The 23847-nt window shown below is 33.8% G+C and overlaps 1 protein-coding gene across 6 annotated transcripts in view; it reads right to left on the bottom strand.

The window, feature by feature from the left end:
• The window catches only part of PTPRK (protein tyrosine phosphatase receptor type K), a 510378-nt gene that overhangs the window by 192110 nt on the left and 294421 nt on the right, over positions 1-23847 (bottom strand). For all 6 annotated transcript variants that reach the window (XM_064486707.1, XM_010988633.3, XM_010988634.3 and 3 more), the window contains exon 7: positions 14244-14537. In XM_064486707.1, the coding sequence (XP_064342777.1) occupies positions 14244-14537 (294 nt within the window). The remainder of the gene's footprint in view (positions 1-14243; positions 14538-23847) is intronic.

The following is a 23847-nucleotide window of genomic DNA, read 5'->3' as shown; positions in this document are numbered from 1 at the left end:
CATATACATCAACTGGGTTTGAGTGACGAAAATGTGCTAATTTCCACACAGCCAGAATGTGATGCAATATTTGTCAAAAAGACTGAATTGCACTTTCATATTAGTACAAAAACCGACAGTGCATGATTATTGCCACAAGCATGAGGTTGTTTAGGCGATAATGTGAACACCTGTACAGGAGGTGGTAATGGGAGATGTCTTCTCTTGTTCTTTCCTTTCAGGGTAGGCACCTGTAACATGCCTTGTTACACGGCCAAACCATTTCTCATTCTAAACTCCTTAAATACCACCTGTCCAAGAGGAGGATATATTTTTAACTGAAGACATGTGCACTATTCAATGCAAAAAACCATAATATACCATAAGATATCATAACGCTTCACTAGTCCCATGAAAATTAAATACTACATACTATTTGTAATAGTGGATCAGCTCTGGTCCACTGTTCTGCTGCATGCAGGCACATGTTTATTTCTCCATTATTCAGACATTTGATGACAGGTATATTAAAAGGCTGTGATGATATTCTTATTTTTAAAAGAATATTTCTAACTTTCAAATATGTCTTCATCAGATCAATTCATGATTTGAAATTTAAAATAATTGTAATACTATCCAGTTTAACTTTATTGTTACAAATATATGTACACATGTTTTTGTCAAAATACATTTCCAGGAGCTTAGTAGATTTCCAACTTTGACACTTTCTCTCTGAGTCATTCATAATAGATGTGATACACATCTTAAAAGATAATAAAAGAACTGATTAACCAACTTTAGAGTATATTTTAAGAATTCTTTCACTGAAATGGTACACAACTAAATAAATGATTAGTCTAAATAGAGCTATTAAAGGCGATTACTGATTATTTACAAAATTACAGTTATAAAAATATTGTAACTGAGAGAAAAAGTGATCAGCTAAAAAAAGTAGAAATCCAATTAACCTAGCCCATATAATTAGCATTATACTCAAAGACTGAGGAATAGTTTAAGGAATAAATCACTAAAAACTCTCCATTTTTTTTTAATAATAGGTAATTGCAGAGTCATTTCCTTAGGAAGATATTTGTACTGCTGTTTTATAACACAATCTCAGTCTTGCTGACCTACTTTTTAGCTTATAAGAACATTCCACTAAAATCTGACAAAGAAACACTTATTTTCGGCTCTTCACTGAAATAGGTACTTTATTTTGCCTGCTCTGGCAAAAATCCTTGAAAAGTCTAGATATATAAGTCTGTCTTATAGAGGCTTCTGATTTGTGGGTTGAAAGACTCAGAATAATTATTTTAGTTCATTTGCAAAGCACTCTGATGTAGAATTTGATACAAAATTGAAAAAACAAGTTGTCATAACTCAAAGTTCTAGTGGGGTGTCAGTGCAAACACAACTGTCTGTCCTATACTAGCATCCCAAAGAATGAGCACATGTAATCCCTGGTACTTGTGCTCACGAACTTCTCACCTCATGGTGTGGGGATACCTGAAGGGCATGTGTTCTGCATAAAAGCACCACAAATCTCTGAGATGAGGTATCAAAGAAGGTCAGAGAGCAGATAAGAAAGAAGACAGAAGTGTACTCAACAGAGGACAAGTTCACCTAGGATCCGCTGGTGAAAATCAACACTAAACCACATTGTGACTCTGCCCTTGGCATAATGCTCTAAGCTACCCATTATGGGGAACACTTAAAATGCACGTACGGATGTCACAATTCAACAAACATTAGTCTTTTTAAAGCATATACTGAACAGGTTTAATGCATTTGTAAATAAAATAAGCCACTGCACTTTTTAAAAATTGATTCTACATAGAAACATTAACAGTTTCAGTAACCTGAATAGTTCACGCACAAAGATACTAATGCATACAGTATAATTCCACTCTCCTAAAAAGAGTATGATTTTTAAAGTGTGGTTGAATGAAATTTACATGAAATTCTAATTCAAGGGAAGCATATCCATGACTCCAACACCATGAACGGAATGGTGATGATACCCAAATCTGTATATCCAGCTCTCTATCCTCTCTACTGAACTGTAGACCCGTGAATATAACTACCTATTCAATATCTCATTTCTAAAACTAAGCATGGCAACTTCCCTTCTAACACTTTCCCTTTCAAGTTAAAGCCTGTCACTGTATCTTAATTTTCCAAGCCGGAATTTGTTCCAATGTGTCACAAAATTCTGATTCCTCACCTCACAAATCTCTTTCAACTTTGCCTCTGCATTGGAACTCTTATCTCCAGTGCTTCAGTTCAAGCACTAATCAATTTTTGCTTAGACTGATGTAGAAGCTTTCTATATCTCCTGAAATACTTCAATCCTTTTCTTAAACTACCACTAGAGAAATACTTCTAAAAACAAATCATTCTAAACATTTTAATAAATAACACTCAAACTAATTATTCTTTAAAATTCACTCACTTGAACAAACTATTCTAACATATTAAAAACAATGTTAAAAAGCTAAGGTGGACTGATGGATGAATAAAAAGTTGGAAAGAAAGACAGACGTGTGACATAGCAAATATAACAAAAGGAATATTGTAGTGGTGGATAGATGGATGTTCTTTCAGATTTTCTGCATGTCTGTAATTTTTTAAATACCAGAGAAAAGTTATTGTTAATGAAATGGCTAGTTACTCAGTAATGGCTAATATTTACTGTGGGCTGCTTTTGTGCTAAGTAAGCATTTTGCATGCATTCTCTCTAGGGGTGTGCAGGAAAATGTTTAACACTTTCAACATGGTTTTGGCTCTCCAAAACACAGGAGAGGTGGTGAAGGGAAAAAACCATTCACTAATATTCTCGGTACAGTTTCAAGCTTCCCAAGACAGAATTGAAAGAAATAAGCATTAGTGTATCATTATGTAGTACCTTCAACATAAAGATAAAATAGACACAAATAGGTTCAAGAACTTGGATAACAATTCAATATATTAAAATAATTAGGAAGTTTTGAGTATGCATTACTTTTGTTTAATATACAACTGATATAATTGTGTGTATGATTTATTTTTAATAATAATTTAACAACTGGCTGGCAAAATTCCTGAAATTGAATTTAACAATCAATTCTCAGCTTTAGCACTTGACTGATTAGCTCACACATATCAAGTTGGGCAGGTTCAATTACTGATCATTATTTTACAAATGACAATATGAAACATTAGAGAGATTAAGTTGCTGGCCCAGTAGTAAATACTAGAGTCAGCTTTCAATCTATACTTCACTGACTGAGAAACCTCAACTCATAATTGCTAATTCTCATGTTCTGCTGCTTGATGAAATTTTTTCCACTCATACTTCGAGGCTCCTCTGTGCTCCAATAAAGCCTAAAATCATATCTATTATACCACTACCTAGTCTCATTGTTTACCTGCATGTCTATCTGCTAACCTCTCTGGGCAGCTCAGCATAGATACTATGCACTCAGACAGCCTGGATTTGAATCTAAGAGGTTACACTAGTGCTTGGTGCATAGTAAGTACTCAACACATGGGGACTCCTATGATTATGATTCCCTAGACTCTAGTGGCTGCAGAAAAGAATCTTCATTTTAGAATACCTCACATTTAAGACAGTGTCTGGCATGTAGAAGATACTCATGTAAAAGAAAAGAAAATGCAATGTTGAGTCATAGTTTTGGTTTTCTTACCAAATACATACAACTGTATGATACTGATCAGATCACTTCACTATGGAGTCCAAGTGCCCAAAATCATAATAAAGAAGGAGATGGACTTGATTAATTATCAAGTACTCTCTTGTGCTAAACCTGCATGACTGCATGCATGCCTTTGCTGGTCCAGTAAACGGTAACACAGTACTTGCAAAGTAATTGAACAGTACTTTGTCAGGAACTTTTTGGCCATGTAGAAAAAAAGACACATGCATGATTCTCACTGCAACATGGACAACAATCACTGGAGTTAGCCTAAACTTTCAGTAACAGAAGAATGGCTAAATACATTCTAGTATATATATCCAATAGAATATTAAGCAGTCATTAAAGACGATGGTTAGAATATCCTGTAGGGACACAAGAAATGAATTAATATCATGGCAAGTATAATAAGCAGAATGTAAAACTGTGTATATCTTATATTTTCATCTTAAAGAAAAAAGCACAGGCATAGAGAAAAATAATACTACACTGACAAAAATGACAATAGTTCTATAAACATTGTGGCATTAAAAGTGCTTTTTAAAACATTCTATTTGTGAAATTTGGCATAATGCTTTGTTAGCTATAATTAATTTAAAAAAGATTATTTAGAATTCTAATGAGGTCTTTATAAAATCTGGGACTTCTAGCAAGGGATCTCCAAAAAAATTAAACTTAGGGATAGTAAGTGCAGCCCTGGCACATTTCCTCCTCCTAAGCAGAGCAAAGCTGGTGTTTCAGAGAGCAGACATATGCACAGTGCACACACATACCTACGGTGCAGAATTCGCCAGAGGAAAGAATGGAGAAACACAAAAGGGAACTCTGAAACAATAACTCTGCTTTTCAGTATTCCTCAGTTATATAATTTTAATGTGGTATCCAAATTGCTAAAATAGATTGTAGAAATTTAAAAGAAAACCTAAACTGGTTCACTTAAGCTGAAAAAATCAAATACTAATTTAACTCAATGAGCTGACCTTTTCTAAAAGTAACTGGTTCATTGATGGAACTTAGCCTTCGAAAAATGAGTTTTTCCCTTGGTGGAGAGTAAGCCTGAAGTAAAGAGGAGGCAGAAGTTACATGACTATCTGAGCTAGCTAAAGGGAGGACACAGGGAAGAACTTTTCTCTCTGTTGCTCTTGAAAACAAGCAGAGTTCTGTATTCTACTGATGTACTTTATGTGAGGTGGAAACACAGGAGAAAATATCTATTTAAGTGATATTAAATAGAATGATGAGTTAGTTTCCACATTCTGTCACTTGTTAGAAGAGGTTAAATAAGTTACCTGTTAATTTTACTTTTAAATACAAGATAAATTAGAGAAGTTGTCTTTTCACCACTTTATGCCCGGTTCCATCATAGTGCTGGGAGGAGTTCAAAATTCATCGACTAAATCATCAAAGAAAACAGGACAGCTGGCTCAGCCCACCAGAGAGTCTACGTCAATATTCTGGTATATATCAATTGCTTCTGTTTAGAAAAAAAGAAACCAAAGCTTCATGCTGTATAGCACTATCATTGTCTCATTATGGCACGTGGTGAGGGGACAACTATTGTCATCTTCATCCTGCAGTTCTTAAACCACTAGAGACAGCTGCAAAAATATTTACCCCAAAATCATAAATTCATCAACATACCAGTTTGTTTTTAAGTTATGTTCACTTTTTTCCTCCAAAGCTTTAAAATGCCATCCTATAAAGGTGATAAAGTGACTAACAGCTTAAGATATTGTTCAGTACTGAAGAAATTAAACCTCTAAAACATATTCTTAAACTTATTGTTGTAATTGATTGGATGGCAAAAAAAAGAGCTAAAAATTAATGAAGTATCTAATGGAGCTTTTCAAAGATTACTGCCATTTGTATTTCAAAACTAGGTATTCATTCCTCTATTCACTTGTGAGATATATCTTAGAGAAGAAAAAGTTCTAGCAAAGCTTATATTATGATTTCCAATAAATGTTACCCTGAATTTTGAGCAAGCATTTTATTTCTATGGTGCTCTTGACTTAAGAAATATCTAATAATTGGCACAGAAATTATTTCACTTTCCTTCTATAATTACTATTAAAAGGGGAGCCTATTACATAATATATGCATATTAAAACAAAGGTATATGTTTTGAAAAGAAAGTATTATAGATTCACATGAATGTAACATTAGTAGAAAAAATATGATGTTTACATATTTTAACAGTACCTGCTTAAAAATAAAGGTAAAAATAAACTTTTTTGATTGAGTAATATTCTTTTATTATGAAGAGTTACACAGAAGTAAGAAATAGTAACAAAGCCAGAGAATAAAGGTGAGTTATTTAAACTTAAACTTCACCCAGATTATTTGGCTGAGACAATTAAAATGGACATCACTGAATGATTTCTAGGCCATGTCATAAGTAGTGACAGCTGAATTTGCACAGATCTTGCTTAGGGTGACATGAAAGGCATGAATTTCTGCCTTTGAAGTTCATTTTTCATTAGGTTCACAAATTATAATATAACTTACAATACTTGAGACTAGAATTCACTTATTATATCTTTCCTTTGAACATGCCTTTTTCCCCTCTGTAGTTTATACATAGGTTGGTGAAAAAGAAAGATGGACGAGTCAACCTCATAATAACTATTAACTACAATAAGGCCATATCTTGTAGAAAGACAGTAAAGATCAGAAAGTGAGATTCCAGGATGATGATTCCACCCTCAGATTTAGTTAAGAGGAAAGTTAAATTATGAAAATAGCGAGATACATCTTTAGAAAGGAATTTTTCCATTCAAGAAATCGTATAGAGACCCCAACACTCCAAAAATGCTAATTATAACTAAAATGGTTGTAAATAAATGAGTTCTAAAAATAATAAGCTGTACTCCCCCCACCAACCACTGCCCAAGAAAATGTGACTGCAGTTTTGTTTTTGGCCGAAGTCTGATTTTAAGAGTTTTGTTTTTTTTTAATTTCCAAAGCAAAGAAAATTATTTATAATTAAAATAAGGAAGTAAACAGGCAGTGATGATTAAAACAGAAGTAGATTATCTGGGTAAAATCAGGCAGAAAATCATGGGTAAGTCTGGGCACCATTGTAACCACAATGGCACCATCGAGGAGAGGTCGAATGCTCACATGTGGTCTTTTATGTCCATCCTTCCTAATTAAAATATCCCCTTAGTGTCTAATATCTGCATCCACAGCTTCTTAATTCTACCTATGTCATTTTCTTCTTCAGACACTCTTGTGTTATCATTTAAGATATTACTAATATATCATTTTATTTTTATTTCTACTACCTGATATCAAATAAAAGACCTAGGACTAGAGGGGAAATCCAGGATATTTAATGGGACTGGTGCTGTTATTCAAATCATTTCCACCTGTCAGCCTTATAGTATGCAAAATTCAATAAAAACAAATGAAGCCAATAAAAGAGTACTTAATGATACTGTTAACAGACTTAGCATGTAGCAAAGTACTGTGGATAAATTAAAATAGTGTCATTTTTACTGGTTACCAAATGCTTTCTAGCAATCAAATAAGTCAAAAGAAGATAATTTTCAGCTAAAAGCAACCCAACTCTATTTAGTTAATTACACAGCTGTAAGAAAATGTGCCATGAACTGTATACATGGCTAACTGAACACCCCATGCCTTAGGTAAAAAACAAAACAGGCAGTGGGAAAGATAATTTCATGTTTTTTCAACTTTCATGACTCTTATGCCAGGGGTTCCTAGCATTAAAGAACATTAGCAGAGTTAACAGAAGTTGATGATATTATAAATTAATCTCTTTCTTTCCCACTCTCCACTGAAGTTTAGAATAACATTTCTATAATCCATGGGCCCCAGAGAATTCAAAAGGAACCAGACAAATTACTTTGAAAATTTAAATTAGGATGTGAATTATATTTCAATTTAATGCATCCATCTGTGCATATAGTTTCCCTATGTGTTAGTGGAAAGGAAAGAGAGAAGGCAAATCATTCTTACGGTGACTCCTGGCTGCACATGGTTTTCTGCATTATTTCACAGTTCAGGAATTAGGGGTAAGGCTATGGGTTTGTTCAACAGAACTGTCAATCTAGCTGTGTTCAGAAAAGAACAGTTAATATTGTTTTCAAACAGTTTGCTTGAGAAAAATTATTTTGGGGGTCAGAAATTATTCCTCTCATCTCTGGAGTTCCAAAGTGCTTTGTCTTTTTATAATGTCACTTATTACATTTTTATTGTTATTATGGTTCTAACTGCAGACTGTTAGTTCCTTAAGAGTAGGAATCCTGTCTTACTAATACTGTATCTTTTGCAGTCCTCAATATGGAAATGTATGCAACTTTGAGCTCAATAAAATGTACAAAATGAACAAATATGCCATCAAATACATAGTAGCTCTTGAGTTTCTCTCTAATCCTTCATAATTTTCTTATCCCATGGATTTTGCATGTGTATTGATGATACTGGATGACTCACATATTTGAAAAAGAAAAATAAATCAAACAATGAAATTAGATCACCTATAAAATGTCTTTAAAATCACTTTAACCAAAGAAACTTTCTTGATTATTAGAAATAATAATATTTCCAGGAATTTATAGATTTCCTGTTTCTGATCTAAAATAAGAGAGACATGCTGTAGAGAAGAGTATAGCCAGCATATTCTATTATTATTATAAGCCTGTTCTCAATGATCTTTCTGCTCCCAGTCTTTCTTTAGCGCTAACTTATCTTCCACAGAAATGAGATGACCTTTCTATAACCAAGTCTAGTAATGCCAGTCTGCTTCTTACAAACAACAGCATAGCAGCCTGGGTTATGTTAGTCCTGGCCACAGCCCACCTGCAGCTGCAATTCCACCACAGCCTAGAATTAGCCAATGCTCCATCTATTTTCAGAACCCAAAAAACATCAGCAATGTTTACAAGTGGGATAAACATGTGGTTCCTCTGCTTTTAATTCAATTTTTTATTCTTTCTGCCTTAAAAACTCAGAGTCAATTTTTCAGATCCAGTTTAAAAGCCATCCTTTCCTGAAACACTTTTCTGAAAATGAAAAAGAGCTTCTTCCTCTAAATTCCTTTCAGTTTGCATTTTACTCTTTGTTTACAGGGCTGTCCCTCATGACTACTAGAAACTAAAATGCAAGACACTGCTTGTATAACTCTGAAGAGCTAGTACTTAACCCAGTGCAGCTAACAAACCAAAAGCCAATAAAAGTTTTTCTGAATAAATAAATGTCTTTCAAACTGAAATATTCTCTATAGGATCTTAAAAACAAAATCTGGTTATTATTCACTAAAAAAGAAAAAAAATCTAAAAAAGTGTTTTCTCTTTTAGAGTTTTTTCATTTCTTCCTTAAATATTTATATATGTATATATTTTTATTGAAGTATAGTCAGTTTACAATTTTGTGTCAATTTCTGGTGTACAGCACAATGCTTCCGTCATACATGAACATACATATACTCGTTTTCATATTCTTTTTCACCGTAAGTTACAAGATGTTGAATATAGTTCCCTGTGCTATACAGTATGAACTTGTTTCTTTTAGATTTTTAAGGAAATCGAAGAACTGTAGTTCTCCATTACTTTTCTTATGGCTTTTTATCTTTAGATTTTTTTTTTACTTCAATAATAACAGCACTGTCTTTTAAAACTCTTGCTCAAAAATAATAAAGAAGCCATATAAAGGTAATATATAAGAGATTAATACATTTAAACAATTTTTAAAACAAGCACTGATATAAGCCTTCAGTTGAAATCAAATTAGTACGGCATCCTTACACTATTAAACCATACCACTTCTTAAAACAATTGTTCATTTTGTTTAACCTAGTTTTAATGATAAATAGTCTTTGTGATTGATAACTATCTTAGACCACAAGAAAAACCAATACATGGTTCCATTTTGCTGATGAAGCTGTAGCCAAAAGGCCAAAATGTAATTCCTCACATTGTGGTTTCTGGTGTATGCCTGAGTATTGTTCTGTTTTGTTTTCTTCCATTTTGGATTTTGAAGAGAAAAAAAAATGCAGGTTTAGTAAATGTTTACGTTTAAAATAAGATACTCTGCTTTTCACTGCTTCATAGATCTACATGTCTCAATGAAACTTGCCAAGAGCACTGAACTTCAATATAAAAGCAGAGAGTAGCTTTCCCAACTGTGTAAAAATATTACGTTCTGGACACCCTGAACTCTTGACCTTCCCTATGAGGGAGATGCTGCTAAAATGTCAGTTAATCATAAAGCAGTGCCACAATGGGTTACCCAGAAGCAGAAGGCAATTTAAAAGAGCAATTTTAACATGCAATTGCCAAAGCATGCAATGCAGACAATTTCTGATGATGGCATATTTTATTTCCATTTAATAAGAGAAAGAGAAAACTGTATTTTCTTAGGTTCTATACACCAGATGGTATACCCAGAGGAAATAGACACATGGAAAAAAACAAGCATGCTTTCTTTGATTGTTCAATGGAGTTTTTGAATTACTGCCCATTTAAGACAACTTCACATTTATACCTTTTTTTAAAAAATGTATAAAATGCCTGAAGAAGCATTATGTGAGCAATAACATGGGTCAGGCTGTAAACTAACAGTGAAATAATCATACCCCTCAGGTACATAGAGAAGCATGAGGCAATTGTAGGTGGCTACAGCCACAAGAGGCTGTAATTACCACCTCTCCTAACTTGAGTGACCCTGAAGCAGGTAATTGCACTTACCACATGATTTTAATGTACTTTAGAAAGAAAACAAAGAAATAGCTTTGGTAACTAAGCAGGACATTTTCAGAAAAGGATAAAGTGAAACACTGCTTTACCTGTTTAAAATATTTTAAACTCGGCATATACTTGAGTGTTAAGAACACTAATCAATTGTGCTTTCAATAAAAGCCAAGTTGCAAACATTAAGCTATGTTTTCTCAAACAATAAGTTACCCATGCAGATCCTATTTTTAAATGTCTCCCAGATTTTACCTGCTGTACTTTCATTTACTCATGCTATACTCTTCTGAAAGGGGGAAGAAAAGATCACCTATAGTAGGAGAAAGAGGGGAAAGAATTCAGGCTTTTCAAGCACCAGAAAATGGGTGTGAGCCCCACTGGCCCAGCTAGCCGAGGTTAGACAAATCTCTGTTTTTTATTTTGCTTTTTCTGGATCTTAGATTCACTAGCTACAAGATGGGGATAATAATATCCAAATAACTATAAAGCAGTAGCAAACAATACTTAACTATGAAAATCTACATTTGTATTTAAAATATAAAATTTACTCATTAATACACATAAATAAAACCATTTAATTAACTTGCTATAAAATTATTTACTGACAGATTTCTGCCAAGAAAACAAAATTTATTACTGCCAGAAGTAAAATTTCAAAGGCTTAAAGACATTAAAATGGAATTTTTAAGACAGTAAATAGTAACTAATTTACTCTTTGATTGGTACTTAGTCAAAAATTGTTCCTCTGTGATCCACCAAAATAAAATAAGAATTCCTGAGAGAGAGAATGTAATCATTACGCCTGTTACTTATTGGAAATTCTTATAAAATTGATATCAGACACATACATATAGCTAAAAAATATTTATACTTATTTTCAAGGCTTCCTGGTGGTCTAACATACAGGATGTATTAAAACAGTTATTTCAAAACAGTAAATATTTATTCAGTCAGATTATATTAATGGTAAAACACTACCCTACAATGTGGCATTCTCCCAGTATTCATTAAAATGGAATGGTTTACAGAACCAGTATTCAGAGCTTGCACAATTTAACAGAATTAGATGGGAACTTCTCCAAAGGTTACATTTAGCATCTCAGTGGGGTCATTTCTCCAGATTATGAAGAATTTTTGTACTAAATATCAGATAATATCATAGTCAGCATATGTTGTGTTCTATGTTGTTGTTATAAACCACCAGGCTGAGACCAGTGACGGTGCTGGTGGGGTCTGAGGGATCTTAAATTTGGGGAAAAGGATCTTGAAGAGGGAAAGTAGATGGACATCATCATTTAAACCAACACTGACTCTATTTAGACACGCAATGTTTATCAATTATATTCAAATTTTGCTTTTCAGAAATTATTTAAAAATTAATACAGTATAAAATTCATAAGGTTTCCCTCCTTTTCTAATAATAGAGCAAGATTAGTAGACATCCTAATGAAACAAAAACCAGTTTCTCTCCAACCTACAATGTACTTGAAAAATCTAATCTGTAGGTGCTTTTTATTTTACCATAAAAATCCGCATCAAACACATCTTATGAGGACATAAATAAATTAATAAAAATACGTGACAAAGACTCACTACATGTGAGACATATTTTTAAAAATAAACTTTTTACAGTTGGAAGTAAAACTACAAATGAGTGAGCTTGATACCATTTTATGCCACAGAGCCCACAAATTAAATGTTTCTCAAATAACATATCAGAAAAAAAGACCAATATAACTTCAAAATGTCAAGACATTTATAAATTTGAAAGCAGATATGAATGTAAGTTATTTTTATCCTATTCCCTCCCACACAAATAAGGTTATTCTCAAAATAAAACACCTCAAAGCACTTCACAGTCATAGTTTTACTTATTGCAGTTCAATACGCATTCTGAACATAAGCATTCAATAGGGATAAATCAATGCTCATTAACACGTTGTTTTCACCCACTTAATACAGCATAACTAGCCTTAAAACACACTCTGATTTATTTGCAATCTCCATTGGCCTTCATATCAATGGCTAATTTCAAATAATTCCTAGGCTAAAAAATTACATATTAACAACACATTGTGTGGTACTGTTAATTTTTAATGATCTATTTTGATGAAAATAAAAAATTAGAAGGCAGATGAGACATTTAGAAGAAAGAAGTTCGGACACAGCAAGTCAAGAGGAAGATCCACTAGAATTGTCAATTAACATTTATTATTTCAATTTGCATGTATCTTCTAAAAATTAAATGTAGGGGGAAAAAGGTAATCTCATCAGAAAACGTGTAGGCAGTAAAATGGACCCTATTGTTCATCTCTTTCTGTTTGCCTCGGATATTAATTTCGGAAGACAGAGTGAGCTACTTCATAGTTTCCACACTGTCTTGTCTTTAAATTATTTCTCTGATTCGCTGAGGTTGTAGAGTCAACTTGTTTTCTCCCCCAGGAGGCTCAACTACTACAATAAGAGTAATGTGTCACATTACCTAGAATAAGAAGACTTAGCTACACGGAAAACTTGAAAGGCAAACTGTGTGATTTAGGCTGGGCCATGGAGACTCACCCAAAGTCTTGTGGGTTAAGCTGTTTTTCAACCACAGGATAAATGTATGACACTAGTCAGCAAATTAGCAGACTCCATTGTCCAAGTCTCAGACTAATGACTGAGCAGTTAAACCTCCTATTAGTGATCTTTCAATATTGATACACAAAATATATTCCTATTTAAAATTAACTTGTATATATTAATATGTAAAAATTGAGCCAGATTAAAAAATACTTAGGGATGACAGTACATCAGGCAACTTCAGGGACTTCACTTTGATCTTCGATCAGTACCCTTGGTGAGTTGCCTCAGAATACTGATTGCTAAACAGAGGTTAAAGAAACAAAAGACATTTCACAGGCATTTACATTTTCATAGGTCCCCACAGTCTTAGTTTTCAATTTTCAGAACCTAAATCTTTAAATGTTTAAGATGCATAGATCCATGTACTAACTCTGCAGGTGTTTCAACATAATGCTTGATGGATAAAAAAATGTTGCTTTCAACTAAACTAAAAAATTAAACTATTTTCAACAATAAAATAAAGAGTGCACTTTTAGTGCACTCTGATAACCTAGACAATTAAACTTTCCAGTGGCTTTTAATAAATAGCTAACAATTTCTCCCATTATAACAATGTGGCATGATAAGGAACAAGGATGTATATTTAAACATTACTTTTATTTCACTTTTTACTCTTTCTTTCTGCTTTCTCCATGTGCTATTATTTTCACCACTCTGATTTAGGCATGAGGAGGGCAATGGCAAGTCTTAAAAACATAAGGAAATCCTCTCTATATTTTACAACTGGTCGTCGAGCTGCTGCATTAATCCTCAAAAACAGGATTTTCTGAATAGAAGAGTACTTTTACCAAGGATTTGCTCAGAATTAACTTTTCTAATTGGTATTATCAGATATGGCCTCTGCACTGACCATAATGTAATTATCGAGGACAATTTCCACATAGTAGAAAGGTATTCAGCATTGCTTCAACTGCCAAGGTTCTCTCTCTCAATAATAGCTTCACCTGCATCTATTAGAGATTTTGGGCTAAACACAAGCAAGTTGAGTCAAATTACCAAGCAAGAAAAGATTGTAGCTTCATAATAACACTGAATAATAATAAACACTCACACTGCCCTTAAATCAAATTTATGACATAATTAAGGCGACAATTCACCAAATTCATTGAAACTCTTAGAATAGTGTGACTAATCATGTACCAAATAATTAGAACTTTTAATATTGTATGTCTGTTATGTGTCTTATGCTAGATTCCTCCCCCAGGCAGAGTGGACTGCTCTGTCTTACCTGCACATTTGGTTCTGGTGATGAGTGGAGGTCCTGGGAGCCCCGTTCCGCCTTCACCAGGTCTTGTAAGCAGAACACGGATCTCGTATTCAGTATCTGGGTCCAAATGCCATAATTTATAAGTTGGAGCATTGACTGCGTGGGTTTCTGTCCAGGAGCCCGATGTCATTCGGTACTCCACTTCTTTCAAGATAATGGGACCATCGCCAATGATGGAGTTGGCATTTAGCTGAATCAGCAAATATGTAGGCCCAACACCAAGCAGCTGAGGAGGAGCAATGGGTCTTGGTGGTTCTAGGAGAGATGAATGTGCAGTCTCATTAGTTAGAATCCAAAGACTATAATACACAGATAGAGTAATGCCTCTGAAAGCCTAAAGGCTTTAGGAAGAATTTACTTAGGACTTTATAATAAAAACTTAAAAGAATACTGGAAATGAGTGGTCTGGAAACTGGACTTTTAAAGAGCAAATACTTTCACAGATGGTATATGACACTATTCCCACAAGTTTCCTTTTATTAAAAACATGCCTCTCTGAGAGATAAATCTGTAAAGGCGCAGTAACCAAGGGAAATAAGGAGAAAATATTTAGAGATGAATAGCTCTGATTAGCTGCGAAACAGAGTACAGTTGGTCTTTGACATTCTTGAGGTCCTAAAACCTTTATAAATCCCCAAATTAATTAATACTGCTGTAACTCATTATTTCATTCCTGAAATATGATCAAGTAGTGTTTTTGTTTTTATTGTGTTTTTCTTTACTTCTGCAGAGCTCCTGCAGATGAGATGAAAAGAAAGCACAGCAAACTGAACTTAGGGGCTGATGCAGGGTGCTGACTCGTTTCCACACACCCATCTCTCAGCGTTAAGAAGCTGAAATTTACACCGAGGCATAATCACAAATCATTACCTATCAGTGGCCTTTGGGAGTTGCATGTGATAAGGCAATGCATCAAATATTAAACTCAAATGTCAAAGGTACGCTGCAATTTAATTTTGAATAGCTTAGATATTTGTTGCTTGAAAGAAACTTTGGGAAACATTATTTCAATGTTTGAACTTACAGAAATGATGAACGATGAATTAGAGCACTTTTTTTTCCCTTAACAACAATGTATGTGAAATTTGATATTGAACTTTATGGAGGATCCCATAGCTCTAGCTCTGTCCATATGTCTCTAACTAGTACATTGTGATCAGGTGGAAGAACACTTCGTGGGGAAGCCAGAAGACTTAAGGAAAGTGTTAACCTTAATAAAGTCTTAACTGCCCCAAAATTGTTTTAAAGGCTTTTTAAAAGAAAGATTTAAAGCAAATTATATGAAGATTACACAATAACAGCAAAAGAAGAATTCCATTTCCAAAGAGCCACCCATTTAAGTCAAAGGTTTAGTTAAAGACAGGAAATCGGAGAATAAATGCTGTATTATTATAGACAAAAAATCATATGAAGAAAAACTATGAAATGCAACCACACAACACTTTTCTTGTCACCCTTCTCCATCACCAGGTAGTAGTGGGTTGTTAAGAAGAGACAGCCAATATTTTTCAAACTGGATTTTCTGTTTTAATAGCAATACATGCTTAGAATACAACAATACGAGAAAGCTCATAGACAGGTTCTGCCTTCTGATAAAGGTATAAATGAAGTAGGGTTTCCGGTTGTAGCCCAGGATTTACTTTTAAACTCCAAAGTACAATTTCTGCCTCACGAGTCCCTCAGTTATTAACAACCCTGACATAAGGAATAAGACTAGCTGGCCTAGATCTCTACCCAGGCTAAAGTAATTTTTAAGAATTTTCCTCCCAAATTCATATGACAAATATTTGTTGAGTAACTACTCATTGCTAAGCTACCCTATACATTTGGTATTCATATAATACGGCAAGGGAGGCATAATAACAATAAATCAACAAATTCATTGTTTTAAATTGAGAATTATATAGAAAACAGATACTGAGATAAAGAATAACAGATAGGGGAAGGAAGTATCTAGTGAGTAACACTAATATTTTCTACCCAAAAATCACTTGAAGAATATAAAGTTACTCCAATCAAGAATCCTGACTCATTATGGCAATAGCTTTCAAATTAGTTATCAGTAAAATCATATGAACTTGTGCTTCAGTGTTGCTCTGATTTAAAGTGAAAATAAAGCTAAGGTTAAATAAGACAATTTATGTGCTATATAAACTGTTTACATTTAGAATTATTTCTATTTCTTTGGAAAAGCAGTTCTTAACACCTGATTTATAAACTTTAACTACAAAATTTCTCCTTTATGGTTTAAAATTATTTCAACAATATATAGTCAACACTGAGTAGATGGTGAACTATTTCCAATTTTACAACTGACTTCAATTGAGAAGTTACAGAGGAAAGTTTAAATAAAACCAAAATAGTTTAGAATTTTCATTTATCAGCTAAAGAAAGATAGAGCTAGACATTTCATATCATGAAATTTTACCAACTAGTCTAACAACTTCTGTATTTCAACAAGTTTTGGTAGACAAAGAGAAAGAGAAAGTTGACATATTTTCTAAACTTTAAACTAAAATGAAGCTGAAGAGAGAAATGAATGTAACAGAAAAAATGCAAATGTCTTCCCCGACTATCTAAATGCTGCACATATTTTAAGTAGTCTGGATTTTGCAAATGAACTGAGCTGCCTCATATATGCAATGTTTGTTTTCATTCCAGATGGCTCATATACTGACTAAGTAGGAAATGATGCTAAATTCACAACTTACTGGGGTTCTAACCCAGAGCAGTGATGCGTCACTCACATTACAGCTGAACAACAACCTGAAGATGTCTGATATTTAACATGACGGAACACTTTGTCACAGAAACTATAAATAACAAACCTTGGTTAATCTATCAATGTATGGGTGTCCTTAAACCTGACCTAATAAGTGTATACTGAATGTTAAATCTCACCCATCAAAATTCTGCACATCGTTGTCACAGAAAATAAGGAGAAAACAAAAGAGGAGAGCAGAAGATGGGAGGGAGAGGAGAGAGGAAAAGCTACAACCAAACATATTCTTAGAAACAAATAAAAAAGTAAAACATAACATTTCTCCTATCATTTCTATCTCTAAAGAAATGATATGTAAAAGAAAACAAAATATAAAGCCAAGTGATCTGGTTTTAAAAACTGTATACACTGACAGCTGAGTAAACTTGAATATGTTATCTAACTTCTTGGCATTACAATTTTCCTCATTGGTAAACTAGGCATAATTTTAAGAATTTTAAAAGACTTAACATTTCTAAATATGTACGTAAGTCCTATATTTGATGCTACTTTGTTTCTGCCAGAGAGCATATGAATTTCAAAATCAAAAATTAATATTCAACACTAGTGTTTTGTGTACATCAAAAACTAAGTTTGATGTAATCAGGTTCTTGGCCCAAAGGGCCACAATTCACTCCTATCAGTTTTATATCTCACTCGCCACAGCCAAGTAAACAAAAGGGGCGGTCCAGTAATCAAAGCAGCAGCTCAAATTTAGACCTGTGGCAGTGTTCAGAGGGCTTAGCAGCATATACATTGATTAACAGCATGATTATAAGTGAAACTTACCATTAATGAGACTAATATACCACTACATATTAAAGTTTTATGTTTGAAGGAAAAAGTAGCCTCATATTAGCATATGCATTTTGTTTTTAGACCCTTGAGAACAAGGAGGCTTATTTATGAAATCTCTATTCATTTCAATAAATTATGCATGAATTTTAATCAGTTAGCAAATGAACAAGTAATTGTTCTGCAGCAATATTAATATTCTTCATAACTTAATACACTATCAGACCCAGAGGTGTGGTGTGAATAAATCCCAACTGTATACTAGGTATCAGCTGAAGCATGCAATCCCCAAAATACAAGATAAACTTTGCCAATGTTACCAATTAACTTTCAATTAATGACTTACATTCATTATGCTAGAGCTAAACCTATTATAAAATCGCAATTATACATTCAAATTGCTATATTTGTATTTTATTTCAAATGATTTTTAAAAGTGTCTTGAAATCAAGGTAAGTCATTAGGAAAGTATATTCTCATCTAGTTATTCCTGTTATAATGCTATTTTACAAACATATGTGTCACTTATCAACATTCAATTAATTAATAAAATGCAAAATCAGAAGTAGAAGCTACGAAGCCAGAAAAAGTCACTTAACAAAGTAAGTATCAAGGCAAATGACACCTCTACATTCATCTTTCCAAAGAAATAAATAACCTCTCAATTCTGTCTCCCTCCAAATTGTTTTATTTACTTGTCCAAGAAGCCTTGACAAAAAGTATCTTGAGATCACCCTCTCACTAGCAGAAGCAGACAGTGCTTTGTCTCCTATGGCTGCTATAACAAATGACCACAAATGTGGAGGCTTTAAATATCAGAAATTTATTCTCGCAAGGTTCTGGAGGCCAGGTGCTCCAAATCAGTATCACAGGATCAAAATCAAGGTGGCACCGGCCACACTTCCCACAAACGCTCTGGGGGGAGTCAGCTCCTTGCCTTTTCCTACACCTGCTAGCTGCTGGTATTCCTTGGCTGGTGACCACATCACTCCAATCTCTTTCACTGTTAACACTGCCTTTTTCTCTTCTCTCTGTAGTCAAATCTCTTTCTACCCCCTGTTTATAAGGATATTCTTGTGATTATATCCATGTGCAGGGTCCACATGGATAATCCAAGATACTCTCCTCATCTCAAGACTCTTAACTTAATCACATCCCCAAAGACCATTTCCCCATATAAGGTAATAGTCTTCGGCTGCAGAGATTAGGATCCTATTTCGTTGGGGCCACTTTTCAGCCTATCACATACATGAACTATGACTTCATCCTTCTTCCTAGGAGACATCTCAGCTCCACCTTTTCTCTGGGTGGTAGGAAGCTTGGAAAATAATTCTCCTAGGAAAACATCCTAGCTAGATTCAGAGCAGCAGAAATTATTTAAAAGGCAATATTTATCAACACTGTCTGTTCACTGCTATTTATTTTTTAAAAGGAAATGAAAATAGAGATGATAAAAATTATTACTCAAAATGGCTACAAGAATCAATGTCCCCTTACTATGTCTGAATTCCTGTAAAAATCAAATTAGAATATTTGCCTTGGAGATAGATATTTTCTTACTTGCTACCACTTGTTTACTTAAATGAATAGATCACTTCAAATCAGTATTTTTCTATTTCTTTACCATTCCTCTCATTAAAATTTTGATCCAGTTCCATTTAAAAAAATGAATTCACTCGTTCATGCTTCATGTTGTTTAATCTTCTCCCTCGTCACCTATCAAATGTTCAAGTAAACGGGAAAAAAACATTAGAGACTGAAAGCAGGAAGAATGACATCAGTGTACAAAATAATTCGAGCATTTATTTATCAGCTACCCTATAATAATTTTAAATGATTTTAAATTGTGGCTTAAAAAGATAACAATATAATTTAATGGTACTTGAGGTGTTTCAAGAAATTTAAAATAATAACACTGATGAATAGGAAGATGGCCTTTCCTCCCATAAGAAATGGAAGGCAGGCTAGATAATTAGAAACATTGTCTTTGGACATTTAATATCATATGTATGGCACCATAATGTTTCATTTTTTCCTTAGATATAAAAACATTAAGTACACATTTGAAAATTTTCAGATGCATTTAACAAGATTTCTCCTGCATCCACATTGTATAAACTGTAATGCATTTGCATAAAATACATTTATGCATAAAATACATTTATGAGAAGAGTTAATAGTTCTTTCATGATTTTCACTGTTACTCTCTGATGCCTCAGATTTCCAGCCCTAACAAATTCCTTAGGCAGCCAAAAACTCTTCATTCACTCTTTTGGCTACTACTTCATAATGTTTGCATGTAGTCAGTAAATTCTATAAATCATCTTTCAGATAAATTAATAATTATGTTTAATTATGGTGATACATTTGTGCGTTGTCAAAAAATTTTAATTTAATATATTAAATTTCTTTTAAATCCAACAATCCAATGATAGATACTTTTTTCAAATCATATCCTTCAGGTGGCTCATAAGCTTGAACTGGTCAAACGAAGTTAATGCTAAGACATCACAAAGTTTGAATGTTGTTAAACCTGAGATTCCTATGACAGCATCTAGACCATGTATCAATCAAAAGGAGCCACTGGTATCTATTCATCTCCATGAAAACTACATGAGTGTTAGCTCATAGTCACGGTGGACTACGCAGTGTGTGCTGTGCCCACTGCCCATATTCACAATATTTCACACACACACACACACACACAAAATTCTGAGAAGCATGAAATAAGCACACATGATTTCACAGCAGTAAGTAGGTAGAAATACTTCAAAGTCGAAAAATGCAATTGTGCAACAAAGCCCTCTTTTAATGAATATATATATATATATATTTGTTTATACTATGTATTTTTATCACTATTAATTATATCTATCTAAACAAGAGTTCCTCCATTCTTTCCCAGTGATTCCCCACTGACGACAGCTGTTCAAATGACTGAGGAGTGTTACTTGCTTTGAGTGGCCAGGGGCCAGGATTACTTGATCAAGAAACGCACATGGCAGTTCCACATAATGAAGAGTTCTCCAGGCCAAAATACCATAGGCTCATCTGAAGAAACATACAATATTAAAAATAATTTCCTCTCAGCAATCTGTGGCCTATGCTTACCTAAAATTACATCACTTACGTTTCCATTTCTCAAGAGTACTAGAGTAGAAGTCTGAAGATGGTGTAAACCCGAGCCACATGATCACTTACTCACACGGGCTTGAACACGGTCAGGGAGGCACACGGGCATGTGAGTATACAACCTGCTCACCAACAAGCGAAAGGGTATTTCTGGAAAACTATCAATACAGAACGAGAAATAAAAATGTATTTATAGACTAAAATAATCCTACTTCTGGAAATTTAATGTAAGGAGATAACTAAATCTATGTTTAGAAGAGCAAAACATTAAGCAATCAAAATATGCTACAATAGGAAAATGGTGACAGAAATTATGATATTTTAATAGAATTTCACACAAACTTCAAGAACACAAAGTTGTGAAGATTATACAACAAACATCAAAGGACATTTGAATGCTTAGTTGATTAGCACGCTCATTTTAAAAAGTATATCCCTATTAAAATCAAAGGGAAGGGGAGGGGAGGGAAGCGAAGGGAAGGGAAGGGAAGGGAAAGGAAGGGAAAGGAAAAGAAGGGAAAGGAAAGGAAGGGAAGGGAAGGGAAAGGAAAGGAAAGGAAAGGAAAGGAAAGGAAAGGAAAGGAAAGGAAAGGAAAGGAAAGGAAAGGAAAGGAAAGGAAAAGAGGTAAAAAGAAAGCCACCAAGCACCACCACCAGAAGGAAATAAACCAAAAAGCTAATAGCAGTGATTGGGGAACTATGAGCCTACGAGTGGTCTTCCTTTTTCTTTTTTCTTTATTTTCCAATAAAATTTGTAATGTGCTCATAAAACTTTCTCATCATCACATTCTCAGTGTCTGTCATGGTGCCTAAGTTCAATAACAGCATTACAGAATGAGTGGCTGGCTCACCAATGCCCTGGGGTGTGGGTGGGGGGGTAGTTACCCATGCCACTCTAAAAAACAATTTTCTACATAAATTCTGTTCCATAAATTTGTTCCATACAAGAAAAGTTAGACTACATCTCCAGTGTGAGAACCAAAATCTTGAGATGGCAATAGTAAAACTGTGCGAATTTTATTTATTTTCAGATGGTGAAATTAACTCCTCAAAATGTAAGATTTACCACCTTGAGCTCTGAACCATGTTGCTAGCCAATTGCTCTGACAGTGATACACAGCACCTACAAAATGTTACTATTTAATTAAAGGAGTTAGTTGACTGGAACAAAAGAACACTTTCTAGGCAATTGCTTAGTGACCAAATGGCATCAAATGATTTATCCACCTTGTAAAAAAAGGCACAGCTACAAACCTATGTAATAATTCTTTTTTGTCTTTCAGTCAAATCAAATCAATTATTTTTTAAAAAGATTTTCCATGTGAAGAAAAAGTTCTCATATATGTATATATGAATATCATTTTATCAAAATACACAATTGCACTAATAGTACTAGAATGTATACCAATAACTTGAGTTTCTTGAACAAAAATTTAATCCAGGGTAGGAAAATTTTCTGATACTAAATATTGAAAAGCTGTTTTGCCTCTCAGTCCCCGTGTAATATGTATTCATTTTTTTAAAACTCCAAAATCTGTGGAATTACAGTATTTAATCTCAATGACATGGCTCTTTCCTGCTGCCTCATGTGCTGAAATAAGAAGAACCATTTCAGCAACAAAACTGCAAATTTTGCATGCTGAATTTTACATCCTATACATTACCATGGCCTTTTATTCATCTGGATTTGAAAACACTGCTGCAATAACTTTATCACCTGCTTGAAATAAAAAGGCAGAGCAGCAGCAGCACACGATGTTAGATCTGCCAATAGAAACTAAAAACAAGGTTAGGTTCATAATTAGGGTATATGAAAAGGTGAAGGGATTTTAAAAAGTGAAGTTGATTTGCTTTTTAGCCCATGTAATCTAACTGTGAGATAACTACACAATTTCATTTCATTTTGTCCCCAAACGATGCTAATTAATATCTGTGCAATGAATTCATTCAGAATTATGAATTACTGCAATAATTCAACAACTTTACAAAAGCCTCCATCAGTGCCACAATCCATATGGCATGGTGGCAAACCACATATGCTATGATGAAAATTACAGATCCATTTGATTGAATCATAAACTAATATGGAAGATTTCTCTTATGGCCATTTAATCCCTCATTTCAGCTTGGTCAGAGCTCAAACTGTTCATGCATTTCAAGGAAAGAACATGCAGTTGATTCCAAGAATAACAATCAGGTAAGTAGTAAAACTGGGAAAGCCTTCAACTCTTTGTTTGGCTCCCTCAAGTCTAGGGTCATAAACACGTAATCACATCACCATCTCATCAGTCACCTTTATGAGATAAGAGAATAAAAAAATATATGGTAGGAGAAAGGAGGATAACTGTGTTTGGCAATGACAATATATGTCCCCCAGGAACATGTAAAACATGCCTACATTACAGGCCAAAGGATTTGGAGTAACACCATTTATATTCATTTTATATTAATATGTGTTAAGACAAAATGGCTACTCCAGTAAACCAAGAGATAGCAAGCAATTACAAGGAAAACTCCACCGCAAAATCTCTATAACAAGATTATAATCTCTCTCTCTATATATATACACACACATATATCCATGTTCACGTACACGTATATGTAACATGTATAACATAATCAAGAAAAAAGTATTTAAAAATATCCTGAATCTTTCACATCTAGAATATTAAAAACACTTAAAAATCTCATGAGTCTAAGTTCCAAATTAAAAAAAAAAAATTAAACCTATGGAATTAGAAGAATCTTCCAAAATTTATTCATAACCAAACACTATATAAGTGGGCCGTCTTGAGTCTACTCTGTTGTGTTGACTCATTGTAATATAACACATAAGAATATGCACTTTGTGATTATTCCAAGTCATTCAAAAGGATG

This window comes from Camelus dromedarius, chromosome 6 (genome assembly GCF_036321535.1).
Source record: "Camelus dromedarius isolate mCamDro1 chromosome 6, mCamDro1.pat, whole genome shotgun sequence".
NCBI classification, from domain to species: Eukaryota; Metazoa; Chordata; class Mammalia; order Artiodactyla; family Camelidae; genus Camelus; species Camelus dromedarius.
Note: the sequence above shows the minus strand (reverse complement) of the source record. Positions and strands in the feature narration are given on the sequence as shown.